Source organism: Neophocaena asiaeorientalis, unplaced genomic scaffold, assembly GCF_003031525.2.
Source record: "Neophocaena asiaeorientalis asiaeorientalis breed wild unplaced genomic scaffold, Neophocaena_asiaeorientalis_V1.1 scaffold515, whole genome shotgun sequence".
Classification (NCBI taxonomy): Eukaryota; Metazoa; Chordata; class Mammalia; order Artiodactyla; family Phocoenidae; genus Neophocaena; species Neophocaena asiaeorientalis.
In genome coordinates this window covers 2,119,619-2,144,807 of record NW_020175829.1, presented here as the reverse complement: position 1 = coordinate 2,144,807, position 25,189 = coordinate 2,119,619, and the positions used below count along the sequence as shown (strand labels likewise).

The 25,189-nt window shown below is 37.3% G+C and overlaps 1 protein-coding gene across 1 annotated transcript in view; it reads left to right on the top strand.

The window, feature by feature from the left end:
- Positions 1-25,189, top strand: part of ANKRD31 (ankyrin repeat domain 31) — a 125,546-nt gene that overhangs the window by 30,511 nt on the left and 69,846 nt on the right. Inside the window, 5 exon segments of the mRNA XM_024732796.1 lie at positions 383-651; positions 2,984-3,093; positions 10,442-10,597; positions 18,066-18,208; positions 24,656-24,800. Coding sequence (XP_024588564.1) covers positions 383-651; positions 2,984-3,093; positions 10,442-10,597; positions 18,066-18,208; positions 24,656-24,800 — 823 coding nt within the window.

The following is a 25,189-nucleotide window of genomic DNA, read 5'->3' as shown; positions in this document are numbered from 1 at the left end:
AATAGAACACTGATCTGGCCTGGCGTGACAGTACTACTCTTTTTATGTGTCTCTTATCATTTTGTGCTACCCATTTCCTATGAAATTAAAGCACCCAGAGTGACCTTAGGTTTATCCTTGAGTTTTAAGGATGAATATTGATAAAAATAATATTTACTTATGCTTTTCTTGTCTTAGGCTTTTAAATCTGCATTGTCATTTGTTACATTAACTATGATAAAATTTACATTATGTTCACATATGTCTATGGGTTTTTGTATTTCCATCTTATATGGTATTTTTGTGTAATCAAAGGACAAGATAAAACTTAATTTCTTCTAATTTTATTTTATTTTTTTGCATTGTTGTAATTATTTGTGTATGTATTTACATCTTATTACAGAGTCTAGAAGACCCAAATTCATTTGGATTGCAAACTTTGGTTCATCAAAATGTCACCTCTTGTGATCCACTAAATAATAAGGGAAATTCAAAGCCGGTGGAAAATAGCTCTGACCAGGACATTCCATGTGTGTTAAGGAGATCGTCCAGACTGAAAGTAGGCAGAGATGCAAAGCCCACAGATGACATATATAAGATGCCAGAAAAAATTTTACCCAAAATGCTTGGCTGTGAGGATCAAACAAATAACTCTTCAACTGAGAATTTCAGGTATGCTACCAACCTAATACATAATTCTGTGTTTGGGACATTAGAGTCAGTGTACCTCTAAGTAAAGAACTTTATTTTTCAGTTTTGTTATTTTATTTATTTTGCAATTTAAAAAAAACCCAGAAAACTCTTTTACTTTCTTTTTTTAAGACAAAGTAATGGGAAATTGTTGTATTTTAGCTTAATGCTAATTTTCTTTCTTTAACATCTCTCACCACACATAGTTACAAATTTTTTTTCTTGTGATGAGAACTTTTAAGGTCTACTCTCTTAGCAACTTCTCAAATGTACAATACAGTATTATTAACTATAGTCACCATGCTGTACATTACATCCCCTGGACTTATTTATCTTAAAACTGGAAGTTTGTACCTTTTGACCACCTTCGCCCATTTCACCCACCCACACCGTCTCCTACCTCCAGAACTAGTCTGTTCTCTGTATCTATTAGTTTAGGGTTTTTGTTTTTTTGATTTTTTGTTTTTTTGTTTTAGATTCCACATGTAAGTGAGATCATACAGTATTTGTCTTTCTCTGACTTATTTCACTTGGCATAATGCTCTCAAGGCCCATTCATGTTCTAGCAAATGGCAGGATTTTTTCTTTTCTGTGGCTGAATACCATTCCATTGTGTGTGTGTGTGTGTGTGTGTGTATCACATTTTCTTTATTTATTCATCCATAGATGGATATTTAGGTTGCTTCCATGTCTTGACTATTGTAAGTAAAGCCACAGTAAAAATGGGACTGCAGATATTATTTTGAGATAGTGATTTTGTTTCCTTTGGATAAATACCCAGGAGTGGAACTGCTGGATCATATGGTAGTTCTGTTTTTAATTTTTGAGGAATCTCCATACTGTTTTCCGTCATGGTTGCACCAATTTACATTACCACCAGCAGTGCAAGAGGGTTCACTTTTCTCTACACCCTCTCCAGCATTTATTATTTGTAGACTTTTTGATGATGGCCATTCTGACTGGTGTGGGATGATATCTCATTGTGGTTTTGATTTACATTTCCTTGATGATCAGTGATGCTAAGCACCTTTTCATGTACCTGCTGGCCATTTGGATGCCTTCTTTGGAAATGTCTTTTTAGTTCCTCTCACATTTTTTAATCGGATTGCTTTTCTCTTTGCTATTGAGTTCACGAACCCGCGTCCCCTGCATCGGCAGGCGGACTCTCAACCGCTGTGCCACCAGGGGAGCCCCTGTATGAGTTCTTTATATGTTTTGGATATTAATCCCTTTTCAAGTCTATGATGTGCAAATATTTTCTCCCATTTGGTAGGTTGTCTTTTCATTTTGTTGATAGTTTCATTTGCTGTACAGAAACTTTTTAGGTTGATGTAGTCTCACTTCTTTATTTTTGCTTTTGGTGTCAAATCCAAAAAATCATTGCCAAGACTGATGTCAAGGTGCTTACTTATGTTTTTTCCTAGGAGTTCTGTGGTTTCAAGTCTTACTTTCAAGTCTTCAATCCATTTTGAGTTGATTTTTGTATATGATGTAAGATTGTGATCCAGGAGCTTCCCTGGTGGTGCAGTGGTTGAGAGTCCACCTGCCAATGCAGGGGACACCGGTTCGTGCCCCGGTCCGGGAAGATCCCACATGCCGCGCGGAGCGGCTGGGCCCGTGAGCCATGGCCGCTGAGCCTGTGCATCCGGAGCCTGTGCTCCGCAACAGGAGAGGCCACAACAGTGAGAGGCCCACGTACCGAAAAAAAGAAAAAAAGATTGTGATCCAGCTTTATTCTCTTGCATTTGGCTGTCCAGTTTTCCCAACACCATTTACTGAAGAGACTGTCCTTTCCCCATTCTATATTCTTGGCTTCTTTGTCATAGATTAATTGATGATATATGGGTAGGTTTATTTTGGGGCTCTCAGAATAGAGAGAACCAAAATAAACCTACCCATATATGCTTTTATGCCAGTATTTTACAGTTTTTGATCAGTGCCATACCACAGGGCAAGTCCTTTTTTTTTGCCTGCCTCTTTTTTCCTAGAAGTTGTGAATAGAGTGGATAGTGGCATGCCAGCATGGGGAGTGAGGGACAGGAGCCTCAGAATACTCACTTATAGGTGACTATCCCTAAAGGAGAGAAACCCATAGGTGGCACAAAGAAACCATAACGACTGGCATGTCTGTAACAGAATTATCTGCAGTTTACTCAGGAGCCATCTCCATATTTAAAACTGCTATCCTGCTTGACAACAGCTCAGTAAAATATCTTTGAGTTTTAAAAAAAATTAGTCAAAAATTCGGTATGATTCTCTTTGAACGGTTGTGGAGAACATGATAGTAATTTTAAAAGCACATTTATTTTTCAAGAATGCAGAATCCTGCTTTAAGGATTGAAGGTAAAGGGAAGACTGTGCATTCATCCAGACTCAAGAGTGGAGAACAGATCAGGAAAAACAGAAAACTTGCAGGGAAAAATGGTGAGGCCTATTTTATTTCTTTAATAAGTAACTTACAAAAATATAGAATCCTGGTACTAAAAAAGGATTTAGAGATTATATGTCTCAACTTTCTCATTCTACTGATGAGGAAGTTCAGAGAGGTTAAGGATTTTCCCCAGCACTGCACAGCTCATTAGTAGTATAACTAGGATCCTGAACTTCTGCCTCATAGGCTGGTATATTTCCTGTACTTTTACTTTTAAGAGAATAGTTTCAGAACCCTTTTCAAATTTAGATATCTGACCTATTTGTGGTGTGACTAACCTAGCATAGGCTTTGGGAAATTATAACCAGAAGAATAAATAGAGGAAATTATTATATATTTAGATGTTATTTCTTTGTTCCTATATATAAAGCCCCAAAGAATGAACTAAAAAACTATCAGAAATAATAAGAACCTAGGAGTACTGGTTACAAAATAATAGATGGCGGGACAGTTGGCAGAATTGAAATATGGACTGTAGATTAAAGAATAATATTGTATCAATGTTAAATTTTCTTAATTTAATAATTTGGTTATGTAAGATAGTGTCCTTGCTTTTAGAGAATATGCTCTTAAGTATTAGTAAGTAAAGAGGCATGGTGTATGCAAGTTATTCATTATGTGTATATGTGTCTGTGTGCATGTGTATGTATATATAAAGAGGCAGATAGAATGATTTAAGTGGCAGCAAAATGTTAACAATGGGGGAATCCTTTGTTTTATTTTTACAACTTTTTTATAAATCGGAAATTATTTCCAGCTAAAAAGTTTTAAAAATTCAATAAACCAAAAGAAGACAAAAGTAAATACCTTTCATATACATAAGTATTACCCAGTTACAAAATATAAGAGAAGATCCCATTTATAATAGTTACAAAAGAGAGGAAATACCTGCTTATATACCTAATAAGAAATTGCCATACCTGTAAGAAGAAAGTGTAAAAATTATGCTGAGGGACATAAAAAAGACTTGAATAAATGGAAAGAAGAGCCTTATTCTTGACCATAAAGATTCAGCATTGTAAGAAACTTACTTCTCCCTAAATTATTCTGTAAATGCACGAGAGCTCAATCAAAAACAGATTTTTGTGTATTTGTTAATTGTTCTGTTTTGTTTTGCTTTATAAGGCTGGAGGTTAGCTATGAGAATGATACGAAATTTCAGCTGGAAAACTAAATATAAAAGACTAACAAAGAAAATTCTGATAAATAAAACAAAGGGAGAGTAGAGAGGCAGGAACCTGCTCTACATAATGTGAAAGCAATTAGAAAACAATAGAAGTTAAAATAAGTTGGTATTGGCACAGGAATAGACAGATAAATCAGTGAAACAGAATAAAGGGTTTAGATGTAGAAGCCAGATACAATGGGAATATGGGGGTAGGTCTGTGATAAATATGGCATCTCAAATTGATGGCAGAAAGAAGGAGTAAATAATAAATAGTGAAAAACACAAACAGTTGGATCCCTATAACATTCCTTATACCAAATTTAATTCCAGTCTGGCCAGAGTTAAAGGAAAAGAAAAGTTCTAGGAGAAAAGGCAAGTGAATCTTTTTATAATCTTGGAAAAACCCTTTGTAAAGAACAATTCAAGACCAGAAGCCAGGAGGGAAGAGAATGATAAAACTGACTATATACATTTTTTAAAAATTGTATGGAAAGATATCCTAAAAAAAACAATCATCAAACACAGAAGAAATATTAATAACATATGACAAGGGGTTAATTATACTAGTATGCAGAGAGCTCTTACAAAACAGGAAGGATAAAGAAAAATAGGAGTTCACAGAAAAAAAAATGTAAATACCTGAAAAGATTAACATCTCACTCATACTTAAAGAAATGCAAATTAACAAGTACAATTTTCACCTAAGAGAATGCCAATAAACATTTGAGAATTCCCAGTGGCAAGAATGTGGAAAAAGTAAACAATCTCATATGTTTTTGGTAAAAGTTTTTTCAGTCTTTTTATAGGGCAGTTTATTTACATTCATCAGAATTTTAAATCACAATTCTTTTGAATCAGCAATTCTGTTTAAAGGGATTTATTCTATGGCTGTATTTGCTTAAATATATTTTATAAAGATGTTCATTACAGCATTGTTTATTATAATAAAATGACTAGAAACTATCTAAATTAAGTGAATAGTTAACAAATTATAATGTAACCAATGAAATAATATTCAGTCATTTAGGAAGTCAGAAGAATATGTATGTGTTGATAAGGAAAAGAAGGCCATGTATTTTTTTTTTTCATGTCATAAGGATGATATTAAATTTCTTGTTGGAAACAGTGCAAGCAAGAAGACAGTGGAGCAGCAGCTTTAAAGTACTAAAATAAATTCTATAGAATTCTATAACTAGAACCTAGAATTCTATACCTAGCAAAATATCTTTCAAAAATGAAGGTGAGGGGAGAGGAACCAAGATGGCGGAGTAGAAGGACGTGCTCTCACTCCCTCTTGTGAGAACACCAGAATCACAACTAGCTGCTGGACAATCATTGACAGGAAGACACTGGAACTCACCCAAAAAGATACCCCACATCCAAAGACAAAGGAGAAGCCACAATGAGATGGTAGGAAGGGCGCAATCAGAGTAAAATCAAATCCCATGACTGCTGGGTGGGTGACTCACAGACTGGAGAACACTTATACCACAGAAGTCCACCCACTGGGGTGAAGGTTCTGAGCCCCACGTCAGGCTTCCCAACCTGGGGGTCCGGCAACGGGAGGAGGAATTCCCAGAGAATCAGACTTTGAAGCCTAGTGGGATTTGATTGCAGGACTTCGACAGGACTGGGGGAAACAGAGACTCCACTCTTGGAGGACATACACAAAGTAGTATGCGCGTCAGGACCCAGGGGAAGGAGCAGTGACCGCAGGGGAGACTGAACCAGACCTGCCTGCTGGTGTTGGGGGGTCTCCTGCAGAGGTGGGGGGTGGCTGTGTCTCACCGTGAGGACAAGGACAGTGTCAGCAGAAGTTCTGGGTAGTACTCCTTGGTGTGAGCCCTCCCAGAGTCTGTCATTAGCCCCACCAAAGAGCCCAGGTAGGCTCCAGTGTTGGGTTGCCTCAGGCCAAACAGCCAACAGGGAGGGAACCCAGCCCCACCCATCACCAGTCAAGTGGATTAAAGTTTCACTGAGCACTGCTCACCAGAGCAACACCCAGCTCTACCCACCACCAGTCCCTCCCATCAGGAAATTTGCACAAGCCTCTTAGATAGCCTCATCCACCAGAGGGCAGACAGCAGAAGCAAGAAGAACTACAATCCTGCAGCCTGTGGAACAAAAACCACATTCACAGAAAGATAGACAAAATGAAAAGGCAGAGGGCTATGTACCAGATGAAGGAACAAGATAAAACCCCAGAAAAACAACTCAATGAAATGGATATAGGCAACCTTCCAGAAAAAGAATTCAGAATAATGATAGTGAAGATGATCCAGGACCTCGGAAAAAGAATGGAGGCAAAGATGGAGAAGATGCAAGAAATGTTTAACAAAGACCTAGAAGAATTAAAGAACAAACAAACAGAGATGAACAATACAATAACTGAAATGAAAACTACTTCTAAGTGGGAAACACAAGGGAAGAAAAGGACCTACAAAAACAAACCCAAAACAATTAAGAAAATGGTAATAGGAACATACATATCAATAATTAACTTGAACGTGAATGGATTAAATGCTCCACCCAAAAGACACAGGCCTGCTGAATGGATACAAAAACAAGACCCATCTATATGCTGTCTACAAGAGACCCACTTCAGACCTAGGGACACATACAGACTGAAAGTGAGGGGTTGGAAAAAGATATTCCATGGAAATCAAAAGAAAGCTGGAGTAGCAATACTCATATCAGATAAAATAGACTTTAAAGTTCAATTATAAATACATATGCACCCAACATAGGAGCACCTCAATACATAAGGCAAATGCTAACAGCTATGAAAGAGGAAATCGACAGTAACACAATAATGGTGCGGGACTTTAACACCTCACTTACACCAATGGACAGATCATCCAAAATGAAAATAAATAAGGAAACAGAAGCTTTAACTGACACAATAGACCAGATAGATTTAAGTGATATTTATAGGACATTCCATCCAAAATTAGCAGATCTCCACATAAATACAAAGCATCCTAAGAGACTACTACAAGCAACTCTATGCCAATAAAATGGGCAACCTGGAAGAAATGGACTAATTCTTAGAAAGGTATAACCTTCCAAGACTGAACCAAGAAGATATACAAAATATGAACAGACTAATCACAAGTAATGAAGTTGAAACTGTAATAAAGCAATCTAGAAATTCAGTACAATCCCTATCAAATTACCAATGGCATTTTTTACAGAACTAGAACAAAAAATTTCCATTACATTACATTTGAAAATCAATCACTGTAATTTGTTATATTAATGAGTTAAAAAAGAAAAACCATATGATCATTTTAGTAGATGATGCAAAGAAAGATTTTGACAACACCTAACATCCATTACTGATGAAAACTCTCAGCAGACTCAGAATAGAGGGGAACTTGGTTAATCTGACAAAGGGCATCTATAAAAAAAATACACAGCTGTCATACTTAATGGTGAAAGAGTGAATGCTTTCCCCCTAAGATCAGAAATAAGACAGAGATGTCTGTTCCCACCACTTCCGTTGATCATTGTACCGGAGGTCCTAGCCAGTATAGTCAGGAAGAAAAACAAATAAAAGGCATCCATGTTGGAAAAGAAGAAGTAAAACAGTCTTTAGTCACAAGTGACATAATCATCTATATAGAAAATCCGATGGAATCTACAATAAAAGCAACTGTGAGTTTAGCAAAGTTGCAAGATACAAGATCAATATACAGATATTAATTATATTTCTGTATTCTAGCAACAAACAATTAGAAAGTGAAATATGAAAACCAAACAATTAGGAAGTGAAATTTATGCCACAGTTACAAAAAATGTGAAATAAAGATAAAATTTAGCAAAAGATGTAAAAGACAGGTACACTGAAACCTACAAAATATTAAACAGAGAAAACACAGGAAATTTGATGGAGAGAAATGGAGAGAGATTGAGTCAGAAGACAATATTATTAAGATGTTATTTCTACTCAGGTATATTTATGGATTCTACACAATCTCAATCAAAATTCCTGTAGGATTGTCTTGTAGAAATGCCAAAGCTGGTTCTAAAATTCATATGGAATGCAAAGAATCTAGAATAGTAAGACAGCTCTGATAAAGAACAAAGTTAAAGGGCTAACACTACCTGATTTCAAGAATTATTATATGGCATAATCAAAACAGCATGGTATTCGCATCAAGATAGGGAAATAGGTCCATGGAAGGAAAAGGGAGTTCAGAAATAAACCCTGAGTTTTGACAAAGGCACAAGGCCTTTGTAGTGGAAAACAATTGTATATCCATATGCAGCAGAATGTTATTCAGTGCCATTCTGTGTATTTTAAGAGTGTTGATTTTTGTTTTGGCCAGCAAGTTACCTGAAGATCAGTTTGATCCTTTCAACGCGTTTTTTAAAACCTTGTTAGGCAGGTCTAGTGTAGGCCTTACTCTAGGACTAGTTTAGCTCTGCTACTAAGACATGACCCATTAAAGGTCTCTCTGAATGTTCCAGTAGTTCAGCAAGGTCTCTCCTCAGCCTGGAAGGAATGTGAATGTCTCCCAGCCTGTGTGATCTCTGATGGTTGTTAATTTATAGTTCCTGGGTAATTGTTCTTGCCCAGCCTCATGAAGATTCACCCCACGCATGAGCAGTTCAGTATTCAGATAATGACTCAAGGAGCCCTTTGTATAGATTTCTGGTGCCTTTTCTCTATGCTCTCATCTCTGGTGCCCTGCCCTGTAAATTCTGTTCACCCCAGCCTCCCCAGACTCTGACCTCTGTCTCCTTAGCTCAGCAGAATCACCTTGCTATGCTTGTGCTATACTCTGAACAAGCCTCTAGACAAGAAGCTGGAGTGAGTGACCTTAGGGCTCACTTCATTGTTTGTCTTCACTCAGGGAGGTCAAATAGGTCTGAACTACCAATGTTTTCCAATGTTTGAATAAAGGGTCTTTTTCCCCCATATATTTTGTTTAATATTCTAGTTGTTTACAATGGGAGGGCAAGTCACAGCAGTTATTTAGTCATGATTAGAAGTGAATGTCTTTCACAACTTAGTTTTCATTGAAAATTTTTGTATTCTTAATTTGTTATTTTTAATAAATTGCATATTTATAATAGCGGGTACAACTGGAAAAGACAGATCTGGGAGTAAAGACTATTGATTTTTGCATATAGTTTATCTGGTGGGAGCAGAATGCTCTGTAGTCTGGGATGGGGGAAGGCAGGCTCAGGTGTTCAGCAGTTGGTTTGTTTTACAGTGGAACTGAATGGAGAGAATCAAATAAAAACAAAGCAGTTAAATTGTGGTCCATTAAGAAACCTGTTGCAGTACTCAGTTACCTTTCGGAGGTTTAAGGATGGGGCAGGTTATTTAGATGAACCTGGAAAAGCTATCACCAAAGTTCCTCTGAGGGAATTCCCTGGCGGTCCAGTGGTTAGGACTCTGCGCTCTCACTGCCGAGGGCCCGGGTTCAATCCCACAAGCTGGGCGGTGCGCCAAAGGAAAGAAAAGCTGTTCTGAAATTCAGGAAAAACAAATGAGTATTATCTGTAAAAACTGACAGGATTTGGATTATCTAGATGAGGAGTTTAGGAGGCACAGGGGAGAAATGATACTTGGTATATATAACCTGGAAAACTATTTTAATTGTGTATTTCCCAGGTTAGGAAATCAAAACTATTATACTGCTCAAGACCAAGCTTTATTTAAGTTCATGACAATTATTTTTAGTAAAGAAAGAAAATTTAGCATTCTCTTTTCTGGTCTTGCTGGGGTTAATTTTTGTATCTTGCTTATATACTTCTGAGATTTTCTCCTCATGGTTTTATAAGACATTTTGGTATTTAATATTTTGTTAGGTTTAATAACATCTAATTCTGGATTTAAATAATACCTTTCACCAGAACTTTTAAGAAAATAATCCATTAGTCTTCTCATACATGCACCTTTCCTAGAGTTTCAATCAATATAAACTGCTTACATGATTTATAATTTACTCAAATATTTCAAACTAATGACATTTGTCTTTTTCACCTTTTTGCATGTAGATACCATTATAGTTGGGTTAATGGATGAAATACTCCTCCATAATGTAATATGCTCTATTCCAGAATGTTGACTGGATTCATTCTATTACTTATATTCCTCTTGATTTTCAAATAAGGATTATTAATTTTTTTGTTTTCTTTTGTTCATGCCCTCATTTCAGAAAAAATGAAGATGAATAAAGTATCTCGTTGTAACATTAACCGTAGAAACATCTTTGGAGAGAACTTACTGTATAAAGCTGCTCTGAACAACGACGCTAATCTTGTTCATCATTATATGAAGAAAGGTGGAAATGTTAATCAGCCAAGTTATGCTGGTAGGCTGTGGTTACCACTTACAGTTATCTTAAGAGTGGTTTGTAGTTTCAGCTGAGTCACTACTATGTAAGTATGGCAAAGTAGGCCTAAGGCAAGTCTCAAACAGAAAGCTTCCAGGTAATTTTTCTACTTAGGCAGTGCTTCACCATCATCTCCCAGGGAAGTGGTAAGATAGGGGGGGAGAGGCAGGAGAAGAACATTGCATTTCACCTTCAAAGATTATGCCTGCCTTCAAAGGTTATGCCTTCAAAGGCCCACCGCACCAGGTGGGCCATGTGCAGTAGCATTACACAGAAGGATGGGGTTCCTGGGGCTGGCTTGCTGGCTTTGTGTGGGCATTTTTACTATGAGACTCAGCTTTTAATGGAAGAGAAGTGAGGTTCAAAGCTGAAAGAAGCTGATGGTACATTGAGCTTCAGGGAAAATTGATGATAAAATGGTAGATGTACAGCAAGGACAATTGCCAGGGAAATGGAGAGAACAGACTATGAGGTAGAGAGGGTGGGGCAGGAAGCTCAGAAAGAACAGTCTTTCTGCAAGGCTAGGTCTCTGTACAGTCTTCCTGTGGGGAGAACCTGATACGTTCTCCTGGAGAGGAATGATTCCTTAAAGGCACGTAAGTACTTAAAACACTGAGCAGCACTGTGTCCATACTTCTACTATTGTTTCTAGACTTTCTCGGTGTATGAAACAATGCACAAAGTCTTATGGTACACAGAGATCAGCAGCACGATCCATGGACAAGCAGGTGATTACAAGTGCACCCCCAGTACTTACTTTAGCAGCACCTGGGTTTATACTATAATCAGGGTTTTAAAGACTATTATTCTAAGTCTCACACCCAGTTCATCCATTATGGTCTTATAGCTCTCAACCTTGGATCCTTACTTGCTAGCCAGAGCACTTGCTCCTTTGATTTTGAGAAATAAATGGTTCTTTCTCTTAGTCTCTATGTGCTCCTTAAGTTTAGGAGTAGTTCTGCATGCCAATAACTGGACTTTATGGATTTCCCAAGCATCAATCTTAACATGTTTCTTTTCATTAACCTTTTTTTCTGTGCCATCACTAACATCCCCAGTTGCTATTCCCTGCTTGTCTTTGGCCAGGCAGTGACCTTCTCCTCACTTCCCTAGGTACTTCTGTGACCTTCATGAATTCTTTATCCTTCCATATTTTCCAGACTTTTTGAACTCTCTTGTTTTCTATTTTTCCTTCTCAATTTGCATCTTAATCTGACCTTTACTACTTCTGGCTACCACATCCCACAGAATTGCAGAGGGCAGTGTTTGCAAAGGGTTGTCCATAAGCCATTTTCGTAAGAGTCACTTAAAATATTTGTTCAAAATGCAACCTTTACTTCACCCTCCCAAAGCACACACACACACAAAATCACTCAATATCACAATCAAAATCTGTAGGTTAAAATCTGGAAATCAAGTTCCCTAGATGATTTTTATTCTCATTAATGTTCAAGAACTACTGACAAGAAGTGTATGGCCTCCATATAATTCAATGTAGTGAGCTTTTACCGTATGCCTCCTCTGTGGCAGATACTATGAAAACAAAAAGATGAACAGTATCTACTAGGAAGGGTTAAATAAATTTATTTTGTGAGATAATCCAATAAAGGCTTAAGTGCCTTTTGAGGAATTAACAAAACGTTATAGTAACAGACCAATGTTCTTTTTATAGGTAACATTTGTATTTTATAAGTCCTTATTTACATTTTGTGATATCTTTGATTTAAAAAACCAATTTCAGTAATTCTTTACCTATCAAAACCAAGGGTGACAACCATGAAGTAGCCTGAAAATAAATTCTGAATACCTAAAATAGATATAATCTTCTTTGCTAAAACCCTCTCAGATCAATGACTTGAGCATTATTTTTCACAGAATCCTATCTGATTCCTAAGCCTATGACACATTAGAACTGAAAAGAAAGGTTGGCTTAGGTCAGGATATTGATAATAGCAAGAAGTTTAAGCCTACAGCAAGGCATGAGACATAAAAAATGAGAGGCAAAATTGTTGAGGACCCTAATGAAGAGAGTGCACTTTATATCCCTGTGGGTGTTAACAATTGCTGCATTAGATCATATAACTAATATTATTATGATCTTGAATCTTTTTAAACAAATGCATTAAATTATATTGTCTTCATAGGAAATTTACACTCTTATAAACCTTTGAAGAAATTTCCCCCAAGATACTTACATTTTTAAAAAGAAAAAACTATGTTGTTTAAGGATCTCCCAACCTGCAGTTTTGGGAGATAATAAAAGATCTGTTATAAAATGTACTCCATCTTTATTTACGAGGAGTGGTTTTACAACACCGAAGGAGTAAACCTTAGGAGAAGGGAAATTCTTTGTTACATTTGATTTCTTCCTGGAATATGTAGCCCTTTATGTGGTCTAGAGTAGCTCTGCAGAATAAAGGTCCCTCTGGCTTTGTTGCTGCTGGGAATTTCTTTCAACCCTGGAACTGATACTGTTCATCACTGGGTCCTCCTTGCTTACTTAGGTCACACTTAAAGTAGCATTCATTTTCAGCTTCCCTCCCCAAGACCCCATCATTTACTATGAATTGCTCACATGTACTTTGTTTTCTTTGGGAATTTTCTGAAGTAAATTTAGTGTATGAGACTGGCTTTTTCTTGGAAGCCAGACAGTTGCTTTACATTTACCTTATCTTTTAGTCATTCTGAGCTCAGGGAAAACAAACATCTTTTGTTATGGTTATTTTCTCATTCCTGTAGCAGCCATTTCTGTCCCCTTTAGGAAACTAATTTTTATTGTAGCTTAAGCAAAACCTAAATAAGGAAAGGAGGTTTCCTAGAAGGAAAATCATCATCTGCATTCCAAAGTTAATAACTTTTGGATTTCTGATACTTCATTTTTCATCCCACCAAACCTAGACTGTGGCAAATAATCAAGTTAACCAGTGTACATTATCAGAAAGCAAATTTCCACTGGTTTACAGGTCCCAGAACCTAAATAGCAATTAGTTCACGCTTTTTATTGGAGACAGTACTTTGGGGGAAGAGAGTTTTTATATTATTTTTTTAAAAAATAGATCTTAAATAGTTATCTTCCAAAAGTTCACGTTTATTTGAAAATTTTTATGAAATTATGAAAAATTTCAAACATACAGAAAAGTTGAAAGAATTGAACAGTGAACATCCATATACCTAATTTCTAGATTCTCCATATTTGTTTTGTTACATACTTATTGTAAAGGGAAACACTCATGTGTTTCTCCTCTATTCACACCCAGATACGTAGGTTTTCCACACATTGAACAATTCCACACCAGCTGGGGTATCCTGCAATTCAATTCAATTCTGACACTAGACATTGTTAGTGTAGACTCCACAGATTAAGACATCAGTCCCATGAGGCTGACCCCCACTTCAGATACCAATCACAAGTAGGAGATCACCAGGTTACCCACAGGTTTCATTCACCTTGGCTACAAACTGGGGGTTACCATGACCCATTTCTTGGATTTGATCATTTCCTGGAACAGCTCATGGACTCAGGGAAACACTTAACTTATATTTACCAGTTTATTATATAATAAAGCATATGATTAAGGATACAGATGAAAAGCCAGATGAAAAGGGTACATAAGGTGAGGTCTGGAAAGGTCCGAAACACAGGAAATTCTGTCTCCATGGAATTGGGGTGTGCTGTCCTCTCAGCATTCAGATGTGTTCACCAACCTGGATAAGCTCTCCAAACCCCATACTTTGGGGATTTTTATGGAGACTTCATCACATAGGCATGATCGATTATTAAATCCATTTCTAGCCTCTCTCTCCTTTCTGAAGAACAGAGGCAGACCTGAAAGTTCCAGCTTCTAATTATGACTTGTCTTTCTGGTGACCAGCCTCATCTATGAGCCCACCAAAACTTGCCTCATTGGAACAAAATACACTTATATCTCCCAGGAAATTCCAAGGGATTTTAGGAGCTCTGAGACAGATTCTCCTATCATTCAGGAAATTACAAAGGTCTTGGAAATTCTGAATCAGGAACTAGGGTCAAAGACTATAAGGACGAAAGATCATCCTGCCACCCCTGTTTACAAGGGTTTTAGGAGCTCTGTGTTAGGAACCAGGGGACAGAGGCCAGTATACATATTTTTTATTTTTTAAATTATTCTTTCAACTCCAACATGGCTTTCTCAAACATTTATTTCTTTATTATTTTTAAAAATTGAAGTTTAGTTGATTTACAATATTATGTTAGTTTCAGGTATACAACATAGTGATGCAATATTTTTATATGTTATACTCCATTTAAAGTTAATACAAAATAATGGCTATATTTCCCAGTCCTGTACAATATTTCCATATTGCTTATGTATTTTGTACATAGTAGATTGTGTCTCAGTAGATTGTGTCTCTTAATTCCCTACCCCTTTCTTGCCCCTCCCCACTTCCCTCTATCCACTGGTAGCCATTAGTTTTTACTCTATATGTGTAAGTCTGTTTCTGTTTTGTTATATACATTTCTTTTTAACTTTTAGATTTCACACGTCATAACATATAGTATTTGTCTTTCTCTGTCGTATTTCGCTAAGCATAGTACTCTCTAGGTCCATCCACATTGTTGCAAATGACAGATTCCATTCTTTTTTATGGCTGAGTAATATTCCAGTGTGTGTGTGTGTGTGTGTGTGTGTGTGTGTGTGTGTGTGTGTACCACATCTTCTTTTTCTGTGCATAATTGTTGGGCACTTAAGTTGCTTCCAAATCTTGACTATTTGTAAATAATGCTGCTGTGAACATTGGGGTGCATGTATCTTCAAATTAGTGTTTTCATTTTCTTCAGATACATACCCAGCAGTAGAATTGCTGGATCATAAGGTAGTTCTGTTTTTTGGTTTCTGAGGAACTTCCATACAGTTTTCCATAGTGGCTGTACCAATTTACATTTCTACCAACAGTGTACAATGGTTCTCTTTTCTCTGCTTCCTCACCAGCCTTTGTTAGTTGCAGACTTTTTGATGATAGCCGTTTTGACAGTTGTGAGGTGATATCTCATTGTGGTTTTGATTTTCATTTCTCTGATAATTTTTCATTTTGGGCATCTTTTCATGTGCCTGTTAGCCAGCTGTATGTCTTCTTTGGAAAAATGTCTGTTCAGGTCTTCTGCCCATTTTTTGATTGGCCTGTTTGTTTTTTGATATTGAGTTGTATGAGCTGTTTATATATTTTGGATATTAACCTCTTATTGGTCATATCATTTGCAAATGTTTTCTCCCATCCAGTACATTGTCTTTTTGTTTTGTTGATGGTTTCCTTTGCTGTGCAAAAGCATTTCAGTTTAACTAGGTCCCATTCATTTATTTTTGCTTTTGTTTCCTTCATCTTAAGAGACAGATCCAAAAAAATATTGCTGTGATTTATGTCAAAGTGTGTTCTGCCTGTGTTTTCTTCTGGGAGTTTTCCCATCTTCCATTTACATCTTCAATCCTTTTTGAGTTTATTTTTGTATATTGTGTAAGAAAATGTTCTAATTTCATTCTGACAACCTCTGCCTGTCTAATTGGGGTAATTAGTCGATTTTCATTTAATATTTGGATTTACTGCCATTTTACTTGTGTTTCTTGTGTCTTCATCTATTTGTTTTTGTCTTTGCATTATTTTGTAGTGATTACTCTAGGGATTACAATATACATTTTTAATATTTTATAGTCTTCTTAGAGTTAATATTGTAATACTTCATATAAAATGTAAGAACATCAAATACATCTCCCTTTTCCTTTTTTTTTTATAAATTTATTTATTTATTTTTGGCTACATTGGGTCTTCATTGCTGTGCGTGGTCTTTCTCTAGTTGCGGTGAGTGGGGGCTACTCTTCGTTGCTGTGTGCAGGCTTCTCATTGCAGTGGCTTCTCTTGTTGTGGAGCGTGGGCTCTAGGCACACGGGCTTCAGTACTTGTGGCACACAGGCTCAGTAGTTGTGGCTCGCGGGCTCTAGAGCACAGGCTCAGTAGTTGTGGCACATGGGCTTAGTTGCTCCGTGGCATGTGGGATCTTCCTGGCTCAGGGCTTGAACCCGTGTCCCCTGCATTGGCAGGCGGATTCGTAACCACTGCGCCACCAGGGAAGCCCCTCCCTTATCCTTTATGTTATGTCTATCACATATATTACATGTATATATAGGATAAACTCCAAAACATAAAGTTATAATTTTTGCTTTAAGTAGCCTTGTGTATTTTAAGGAAATTTATAGGAAATAAATTCTATTAACTATATATTTACCAGTTTTGGTGCTCTTCATTTCTTCCTCAAGGCTTTCTAATTAATACTATTGGAGAAACTCCTTCTATAGACGTTCTTAACTGGAGTGTCCCCTCAAAGGGGACATTTGGTAGTTTCTGGAAACATTTTTAGTTTTTACAACTGGAATGGGCAGCAGGGTACTACTGGCATCTGATGGATTAAGACCAGGGATACTGCTAAACATCCTACAGTGCCCAGAACATTTAGCTCAAAATGTCAGTGCCAAGGTTGAGAAACTGGATTATGGAGAAGGTTCTGAAAATGTTAGTGCCAAGATTGAGAAACTCTGGTTTATGGAAGGAAAGAATGAAGCACACTTTAACTTGAAACTTTTTATGTTTTCTTATATCAATCGTATGATTTTTTGGAGTTTAGATATCTTTGACTTATACCATTAAATCTGGCTAGCAAAGGAAGAAGATATTTATTTGGATGACTGGTTTTCTTGGAGCAGTTTGTGGTATGTTTGTTGAATTTACTGTAACTAACTTTTTGCAAATAGGGAGAAAAGATATATACAGTTAACCCATGAACAACGTGGGAGTTAAGGGTGCTAACCCTCTGTGTGGTCAAAAATCTGAGAATAAGTTACAGTTAGCCCTCCGTATCCATGGTTACTCCTTCAGCTAACCTCAGATTGTGTAGTACTGTAGTATTTACTGTTGGAAAAAAATCTGTGTATAAGGTGAACCTGCACAGTTTAAACCCATGTTGTTCACGAGTCGACTGTATACTTTTGAACTGACTTCTGCGTAGTCTTGCTGGCTGGGTGGGTTATTTTAATGGAAGTACCTTGAGTTACAAATAAGACTTTTCCCCCTCTTCTCTGCAGAAAAGTAGCCTGCAACCAGCATTCTCTATGAGCTAATAATGACCGCCCTTACAGCCTTTTTATTTGAGGGGGGCAAAAATAGTTTCAAATATTTTACTTATTTTCATATTTTTCCATATTAACACCAACAGAATTAGGGGTAGGAATTTTATTTGTCCATCAGATTTATTGAATCCACAAATAATACAGGTTGCTTTCATGGTGAGATTATCTTGTCTCATATAACCAAAATATTTTTAAAGCAACAACTTAGAATTAGAGTTCTTATTTTAAGGGCAAGCACAAACATTATTAAGATGCCAAATATAAATAAACACCATTTCTTTTTTGTGTAACAGGTTGGACAGCACTTCATGAAGCTAGTGTAGGAGGATTTTATCAGACAGCAAGTGAACTGTTAAAGGGTGGAGCAGATGTAAATATCAGAGGAATGTACCAGATCACTCCCCTACATGATGCTGTGATGAATGGACATTATAAGGTACTGTGATTCTTTCGTTTGCAGAGCAAACACTACATTCTGCAAGTATTAAAAACCTCTGGGACCAAGCAATAGAAAAACAGATAGGGATCCAGTTTCAGTTCATTCTACTAATCAATACTCAGAATTCATAATAAAATTTTACTGTGTGATGATCAGTTGTGCCTAATGTGGTAGATCCCATTTTACATGTTACTTTTAATAACTTCAGAATGCGTATTTTGGTTATACACAGTATTTTTAAAATTTCTTTAGACTCTTTTTGTATGGTTCTTTATAGGCTTTAGGAGAACATTTCCTTCTTAGAGTGTTACACAGTGATGTCCAGCCCTAATAGCAGGCTTACAGCTTTTTGTAGTCTAGTGTTACTTTCAGAGTCAGACTAAGACATGAGAACCTCCCAGGTTTTAATGATCAGCCAGTACACACCAGCACAGAGGTACCAGTGGTTATAGTATCAAAATACTATAATTCTATACAAGTTGGCTAATAGTAACTTCAATAATGGTAATATTAATTAAGATTATGAATTCCAGCACACTTGCTTTATCATATATGTTCTGAGCTTCCTAGACATTTTTCTGGTCCAGGAACTGCATTGGTCTGAAGCAGTTGTGAAAATAGCTTATTGTTTATTTCAAGTATTGGAAGTTGCCTCTGGGTTTAAAACCTCTAGGGTAGGAAAGGGGGCTAATCAACAAGGCTCAGGAAGATCTGTTCAGTGTTCCTCCAGAAGAAATGCCTACCACAGGTAAAGCTGGGGAAGGCTGCCAGGAACCATGGGCGTAGACAAATAGGACATATCCCTTCCTAGTTTGGAGGGTTTAGGTGGTTTTGCTTTTTTTGGATAATGTATCACCTGATGGTAGGTGTTCATTCCTGCACATTTTGTAGAGGGCTTGGGGGAGAAAATTCTGCCTTGGACCTAATTTAATGGCCAGAAGAATGCTAGAACAAGTGATGGTGTGAGCCCTCTCTCTGTCTTTTATCTGCTCTTCAAAACTGGCCTCTAGCAGAGAAACCTCATGCCAAAGCATTTCTTCTCTCTCTCCATGGCCCATCCACTCTCCAGCTTGCCAGAGCTGTCCTGTTCTGGTCAAGAATCTTTTCTCCCTTTGGGTAATATGAGCCATGGGTGATTTATACCTTTTTTTCTTTTCTTTCTCAGTTCTTCCTTTGCCCCTCCTGATAACTTGGCTCCAATTAACTTCTGCCTCACAGGCTATAACTGGCAGTCTTCTTTCTGGCCTTTGCAGATATGTAGCCTTCTCTTGTACCCTTAGTGAAGTAAAAGGGACCAAAGACACAGGCCTCTAACTCCTGAAGTATCCTGTGGTATATAAATATTTGAGATGTTGAATTGGAGGTTCATTGACAATGTTGCTGGGATTCACAGATATTGAAAAGATATCCCCCAGACATGGTGATTATGCATTCCATTTGTGTCTGGAGTGAGCTTTCTTATAAAGTTTGATTGTATATTCTATTACACTTTAAAAAGTCATACCACATCAACAGGCCAGAGCATGGATGGTGTTTTGTTGTTGTTGGGAGTATTTTTTAAAAATCCCAGACATCATACCATTTTATCCATAAATACTTGTACCTGCATCTCTAACAGATAAGGACATTTTTTTCCACACCCACATTTTTTATCATCTTACCTTATAAAAATTAAAATTTTAAATACCACTTAATAATATCTAGTCCATATTTAAATTTCCCCAAATTATCTAAAAATGTTTTTTATTACAAGTTTTTGTTTGAATCATGATCTATCAATGTCTGTACATTACATGTATTTGTTATGTCTCTTAAGTGTGTGTGGGTTTTTTTAAGTTTTATTATTTATTTATTTTATTTATTTATTTTTGGGTGCGTCGGGTCTTAGTTGCGGCACACTGGATCTTCATTGAGGCATGCGGGATTTTTCGTTGTGGCGCGCGGGCTCTTTGTTATAGTGCTCGGGCTTCTCTCTAGTTGTGGCATGCGGGTTTTCTCTTCTCTAATTGTGGTGCCCAGGCTCCAGAGTGTGTGGGCTTTGTAGTTTGCAGCACGTGGGCTCTAGTTGAGGTGCAGGAGCTTAGTAGTTGTGGCATGCAGGCTTAGTTGACCTGCGGCATGTGGGATCTTAGTTCCCTGACTAGGGATTGAACCTGCGTCCCCTGCATTGGGAGGTGGATTCTTTACCACTGGACCACCAGGGAAGTCCCTCTTAAGTATGTTTTAATCTATAACAGTTCTTCCTATATTTTCTTTTGTGTGTGTCTTCTAGAATCTGGGTCATTTGTCTTATAGAATTTCCTAAATTCTGGATTTGACTGACTTTATCTATGTTTCTTCCCATATTTTCTCTAAATGGTGTTTTAATGTAAAAACTATCAGAGACCACAATCTGGGTGCTATGTGTGCTCATTGCTATTGGATGTCATTGTTTTTAGGCATTTTCAGTGAAATGTATACTTTTAGAAAGAAAAACAAATCATGAGTTCTTACTGATATTTCCATTTCAGACTTAATATTATAGATTCATAATAACTTTGATTTTATACTTGTATCTCTTTTTCTCTTATGCTAAACATTTGTTTCTTAATACATTAATTTCTTTATCGTACAGCATACTTAACAGTATTACTATTAGTGTATTATTATTATGAATATTAACAATATTATTATTAACAATGGAACTACTAATGGAGTGCTTTTTTTACAGTTCTTTTTGTTTTGTTTATATTCCATTAGGGATGTGCGGTAAAAATACTGTCTTTTCCAGTACTTGAAAGAATTTTATTCTCTGTCCTGTTGGCTTCTTATGCGAGGAAGTTGTTGGAAGGCAGAGATATGGAATAATATCCTCCAAACTGAAAAGGAACTCTGAGACTGGAAAACAAAGCAGGCAATTCCACAAAGTGCAGTTGTGAAGTTTATTGTGGGTAGCTTACATACTGGCAGGATTGGGCAGACACAATCCAGAGGCATTCACAGCTGTGCTCCTCACCACTGAAAGGAGCACAGGGAGATTTAAAGCGGCCAAAGCTAACAACAGAATCTGACTACCAAATGAGAAGCATGTCCACACTGACTGGAACTGGAGATTTTTCCTCCCCCTGGGGGGTCTCATGACCATTAAGCATCTGTGTCAACAGAAGACACTCTTCCAGTTTTCTGTCAGCAAGGGTAAAAGTTGACAGGGAATTTATCTGGCTTGGGCACATTCCTTGTGAGTAGGCTAAAGCTTAATCATGCAGAAAGGGGAGGGGTAGGACTTCAGACCTAAGATAGAGCTGACAAAATGGAGTCAGTGTGGTTCAGCCACACAGAAGTCAGCTGATTCTAGAGGGAGGAAAGCACTAGAGTCAATAATATGATTAAGGGTGAAAAGCCACGGGCAAGCTTTAAGTAGCAGTGTATTTCCTTATGGGGCCTACTGTTTGATGAACTACATAAGTGGGGCTTGTGAGGCCAGCCACTTACTGAAATTGCTCTGCTTGTTCCAGTTAAGAACATGTGGTAATCTTAAAATATGTCCACAAATTCTTTAACAGTCCTCCCTTCGAAAGGTGGATCCTGATTCCTCTCCTCAGGAGGGTAGGCTGGAGTTTCAGTGAGTTGCTTCTAACAAACACAATGTGGCAGGAGTGACACAGTACATGACTTCTAAGACTAGGTTGAAAACTGTTGCGGCTTCTTCCTTGTTCACTCACTCACTTGTTCAGCAACGCTGGGAGAAGCCAGATGTCATTTCATGCAGCCACTCAAGCAGCTCCATGGAGAGGTTCACGTGGCAGTAGACAAAGGCCTCCTGCCCACAGCCATGTGAGTGAGCCATCTTAGAAACAGATCCTCCAGTCCCTGGCAAACTTTTATTTATTTTTTAATTTTTAAATTTTTTAAAATAAATTTATTTTATTTATTTATTTTTGGCCGCATTGGGTCTTCATTGTTGCATGTGGGCTTTCTCTACTTGCGGCGAGCAGGGGCTACTCTTCGTTGCGGTGCACGGGCTTCTCATTGCAGTGGCTTCTCTTGTTGCGGAGCATGGGCTCTAGGCACGTGGGCTCAGTAGTTGTGGCACGTGGGCTCAGTAGTTGTGGCACGTGCACTCAGTAGTTGTGGTTCGCGGGCTCTAGAGTGCAGGCTCAGTAGTTGTGCCTCACGGGCTTAGTTGCTCCGCGGCATGTGGGATCTTCCCGGACCAGGGCTCGAACTGTGTCCCCTGCCTTGGCAGGCAGATTCTTAACTACTGCACCACCAGGTAAGTCCCCAGGCAAGCTTTTAGGTGATTGTATCTCCAGCCAACATTTTGACTGTAACCTCATGAGAGACCCTGAGGCAGAACCATCCACCTGTGGCCACTCCCAAATTCCTGACCCACAGAAACTATGAGATTATAAATATTTATTATTTATTGTTTTAAGCTACTAAGTTTTGGGGTAACTTGTTAGGTAGCAACAGATAACTAATACAGAACCTAAATGCAGATTTAAAATAGGGGTAAAAAACGTAGTGGAAATAACTGATTTACTGCCATTTGGTAAGAAGAGAGTTTTTTAAAGAGGGTATATTAGTTAGACTTCAGAATTCCTGATACCAAGCTATAGAGAGAATTGGTAAATGTGCATAGTTGGTGAAGCAGAGTATCCAGAGTCTAAAACAGAGACTGCCAAAGTAATGTATTCACTCCCTTGAGATCACCAACCCAGATTTCCAGAAAAGTGAAGCTCTAGCCCTTGCCTTTTCCCTTCCTCCCATCTTCTTTCTCATGCTTGTTGATCCTGAGTTACTTTCATACTGCATGGCTTATTATTTGACATAAAACCTCCAGAGATAAGCAACACAGCTCCTTTGGCAACCCACTTATGAAACTACTTTTCCTGAAATAAAGTGATACACTCTCTATTTGTATTACTAAACAAAATGTGAAGCTCCAGGAATATGAATTATAAATTTAATTGTATCTACTGTTACTTTCAATCCCCCTATCTAGTATTAAACTCCCACAGTAAAGCCATTTGAAAAGCAGAATCAAGTTGCTGAGTCTTAATAATTTTTAAAAGATTTGGCTCATATTCTCCCTGTATGTGGTGGGGCATTTTTCTCTCCTAGAATGCTTTCTTATAAAAGGAAAAATGTATATATCTTTACTCTTCAGATGCATAAAATTTTCAGAAATTCAGATCCTTTCTCTCATTCCAGACATTAACAGAGAAATCTAGGCTTCATTTAGTATGTTATTTAAAGCCTGTTACCCACATCCTCCTTGGTCAACATTCACTCTTTTATTAAACAACATTTATTAAATATATACTCTATGCCAGATACTGAAATAGACACTGGGAATATAAAGATAATTAAGACATATATCTGTTGCAAAAACTTGGAAGCAACTTAAACATGCATCAGTAGGGTACTGGTTAACTAAATTATAGTACATTCATATAGTACATTCAAAAGTAAACTATTACTCAGCTGCTAAAAAGAATAATGAAGTTCAATCCATACTGATTTGGAACAATCTTCAAAGTCTGTTGCAGGATGGGGTGGGCAGGAATGTATATAGTATATGACCACTTGTGTAAGAAAAAATATATGTACACAGTTATGATTCGTACATATATACCTGTTGGACTAGACTAACTCTGGAAAAGTTCAGAAGAAACTGTAACCAGAGCTGACTTAGAAAAAATAATTAGATGACTAGAGGACAGGGGTTGAGGAGGGAAACTTATTTTTCATTGTCTACTTCTCTGAGCCTTCTGTATTTTGAACCGTATTTATTAATTTCCTATTCAAAAGTAATAAATTAATTTTAAAAGAAAACAGAGTCCTACCCTCAAAAAACTTGGAGTACAGGATAGAGAAATATATAAGAAAGAAGTATAGTATACAGCATGTTGGACATAAAATATGTACATAAAAGAAGGAAAAGGTCATTTTTCTCTAGGGGATCAGTGGGTGAGGAGGTCAGGGAGAGCTTCATAGAGGAGGTTACTCGAGGAGCAGTAACAGATGAAAGATTTACCTGTTTCTCTCTGATACTGAGGGGGAGCAGCAGCAACACAGGTTTATACAGAAGACATAGCTATTTCCTGGAACCTGTTAAAATTACATTTACTACTACAGAATGTAATCCTAATTCCTGGTATATCTGCTAGCTCCATTTCATCAGCAACTGAACCACAAGCATTTCTGCCCCTCCCTCCATTCCTCCTTTCCTCCCTCTTCCTTACTTCCTCTCTCCTTTTTTTTTTTTGTAAGAGAAGGCATATTTATATTAATTATAATTCAGTAGCAGTTACATTAATTTTTGGTTTGGGGCAGTAATATTACAGGAAACCCAAACTGTATTGTTGAAAGAAATATTTAATGTTGCTTAGAGTTGTATGCTGGCACACATTTATAATAATACACCTTTTGTCTGGGCTCCCTCACAAAATCTTCCTCTAGGTGGCACAGTTACTTCTTTTGAATGGAGCAGATCCTTTATTTAGAAATGACAGTGGAAAGTGTGCTTTGGATGAAGCCAAAGACTCATGTATGAAGCGTCTCCTTGAGAGATATGTTCCTAAACATCAAAAGCATCTTAAATCAGGTAAAATTGAACTGCCCTGTTATATCTGTTCATCATGTCAGTAGAGAGTTATAGAAATCAAACTTGGAATTATAGAAATTAAATTGGTTTTCCTCATAAATTTTGAGAAAATCCATCCTGTGGTGTCCTTGCTCCATTCCTTTAGTTGAGCACACTGACTTGTTTGCAAATGCACCAAATGGAAGAACTCTAAAAGAACAAAGAAAGATAGTATTAAATGTACTTTCCCCCAGGATATGTGTTGGAAACAGTTAAGAAAACTTTTGTAAGGTTCTGGGTCTTTTCCCCATAATCCGTTGTCTGAATAACATGGGTGATGTAACTTATATTTGGATTTATCATTTTCCATGAATATGGCCAGGATTGTTTACTTTCATTCCTTAAGAATA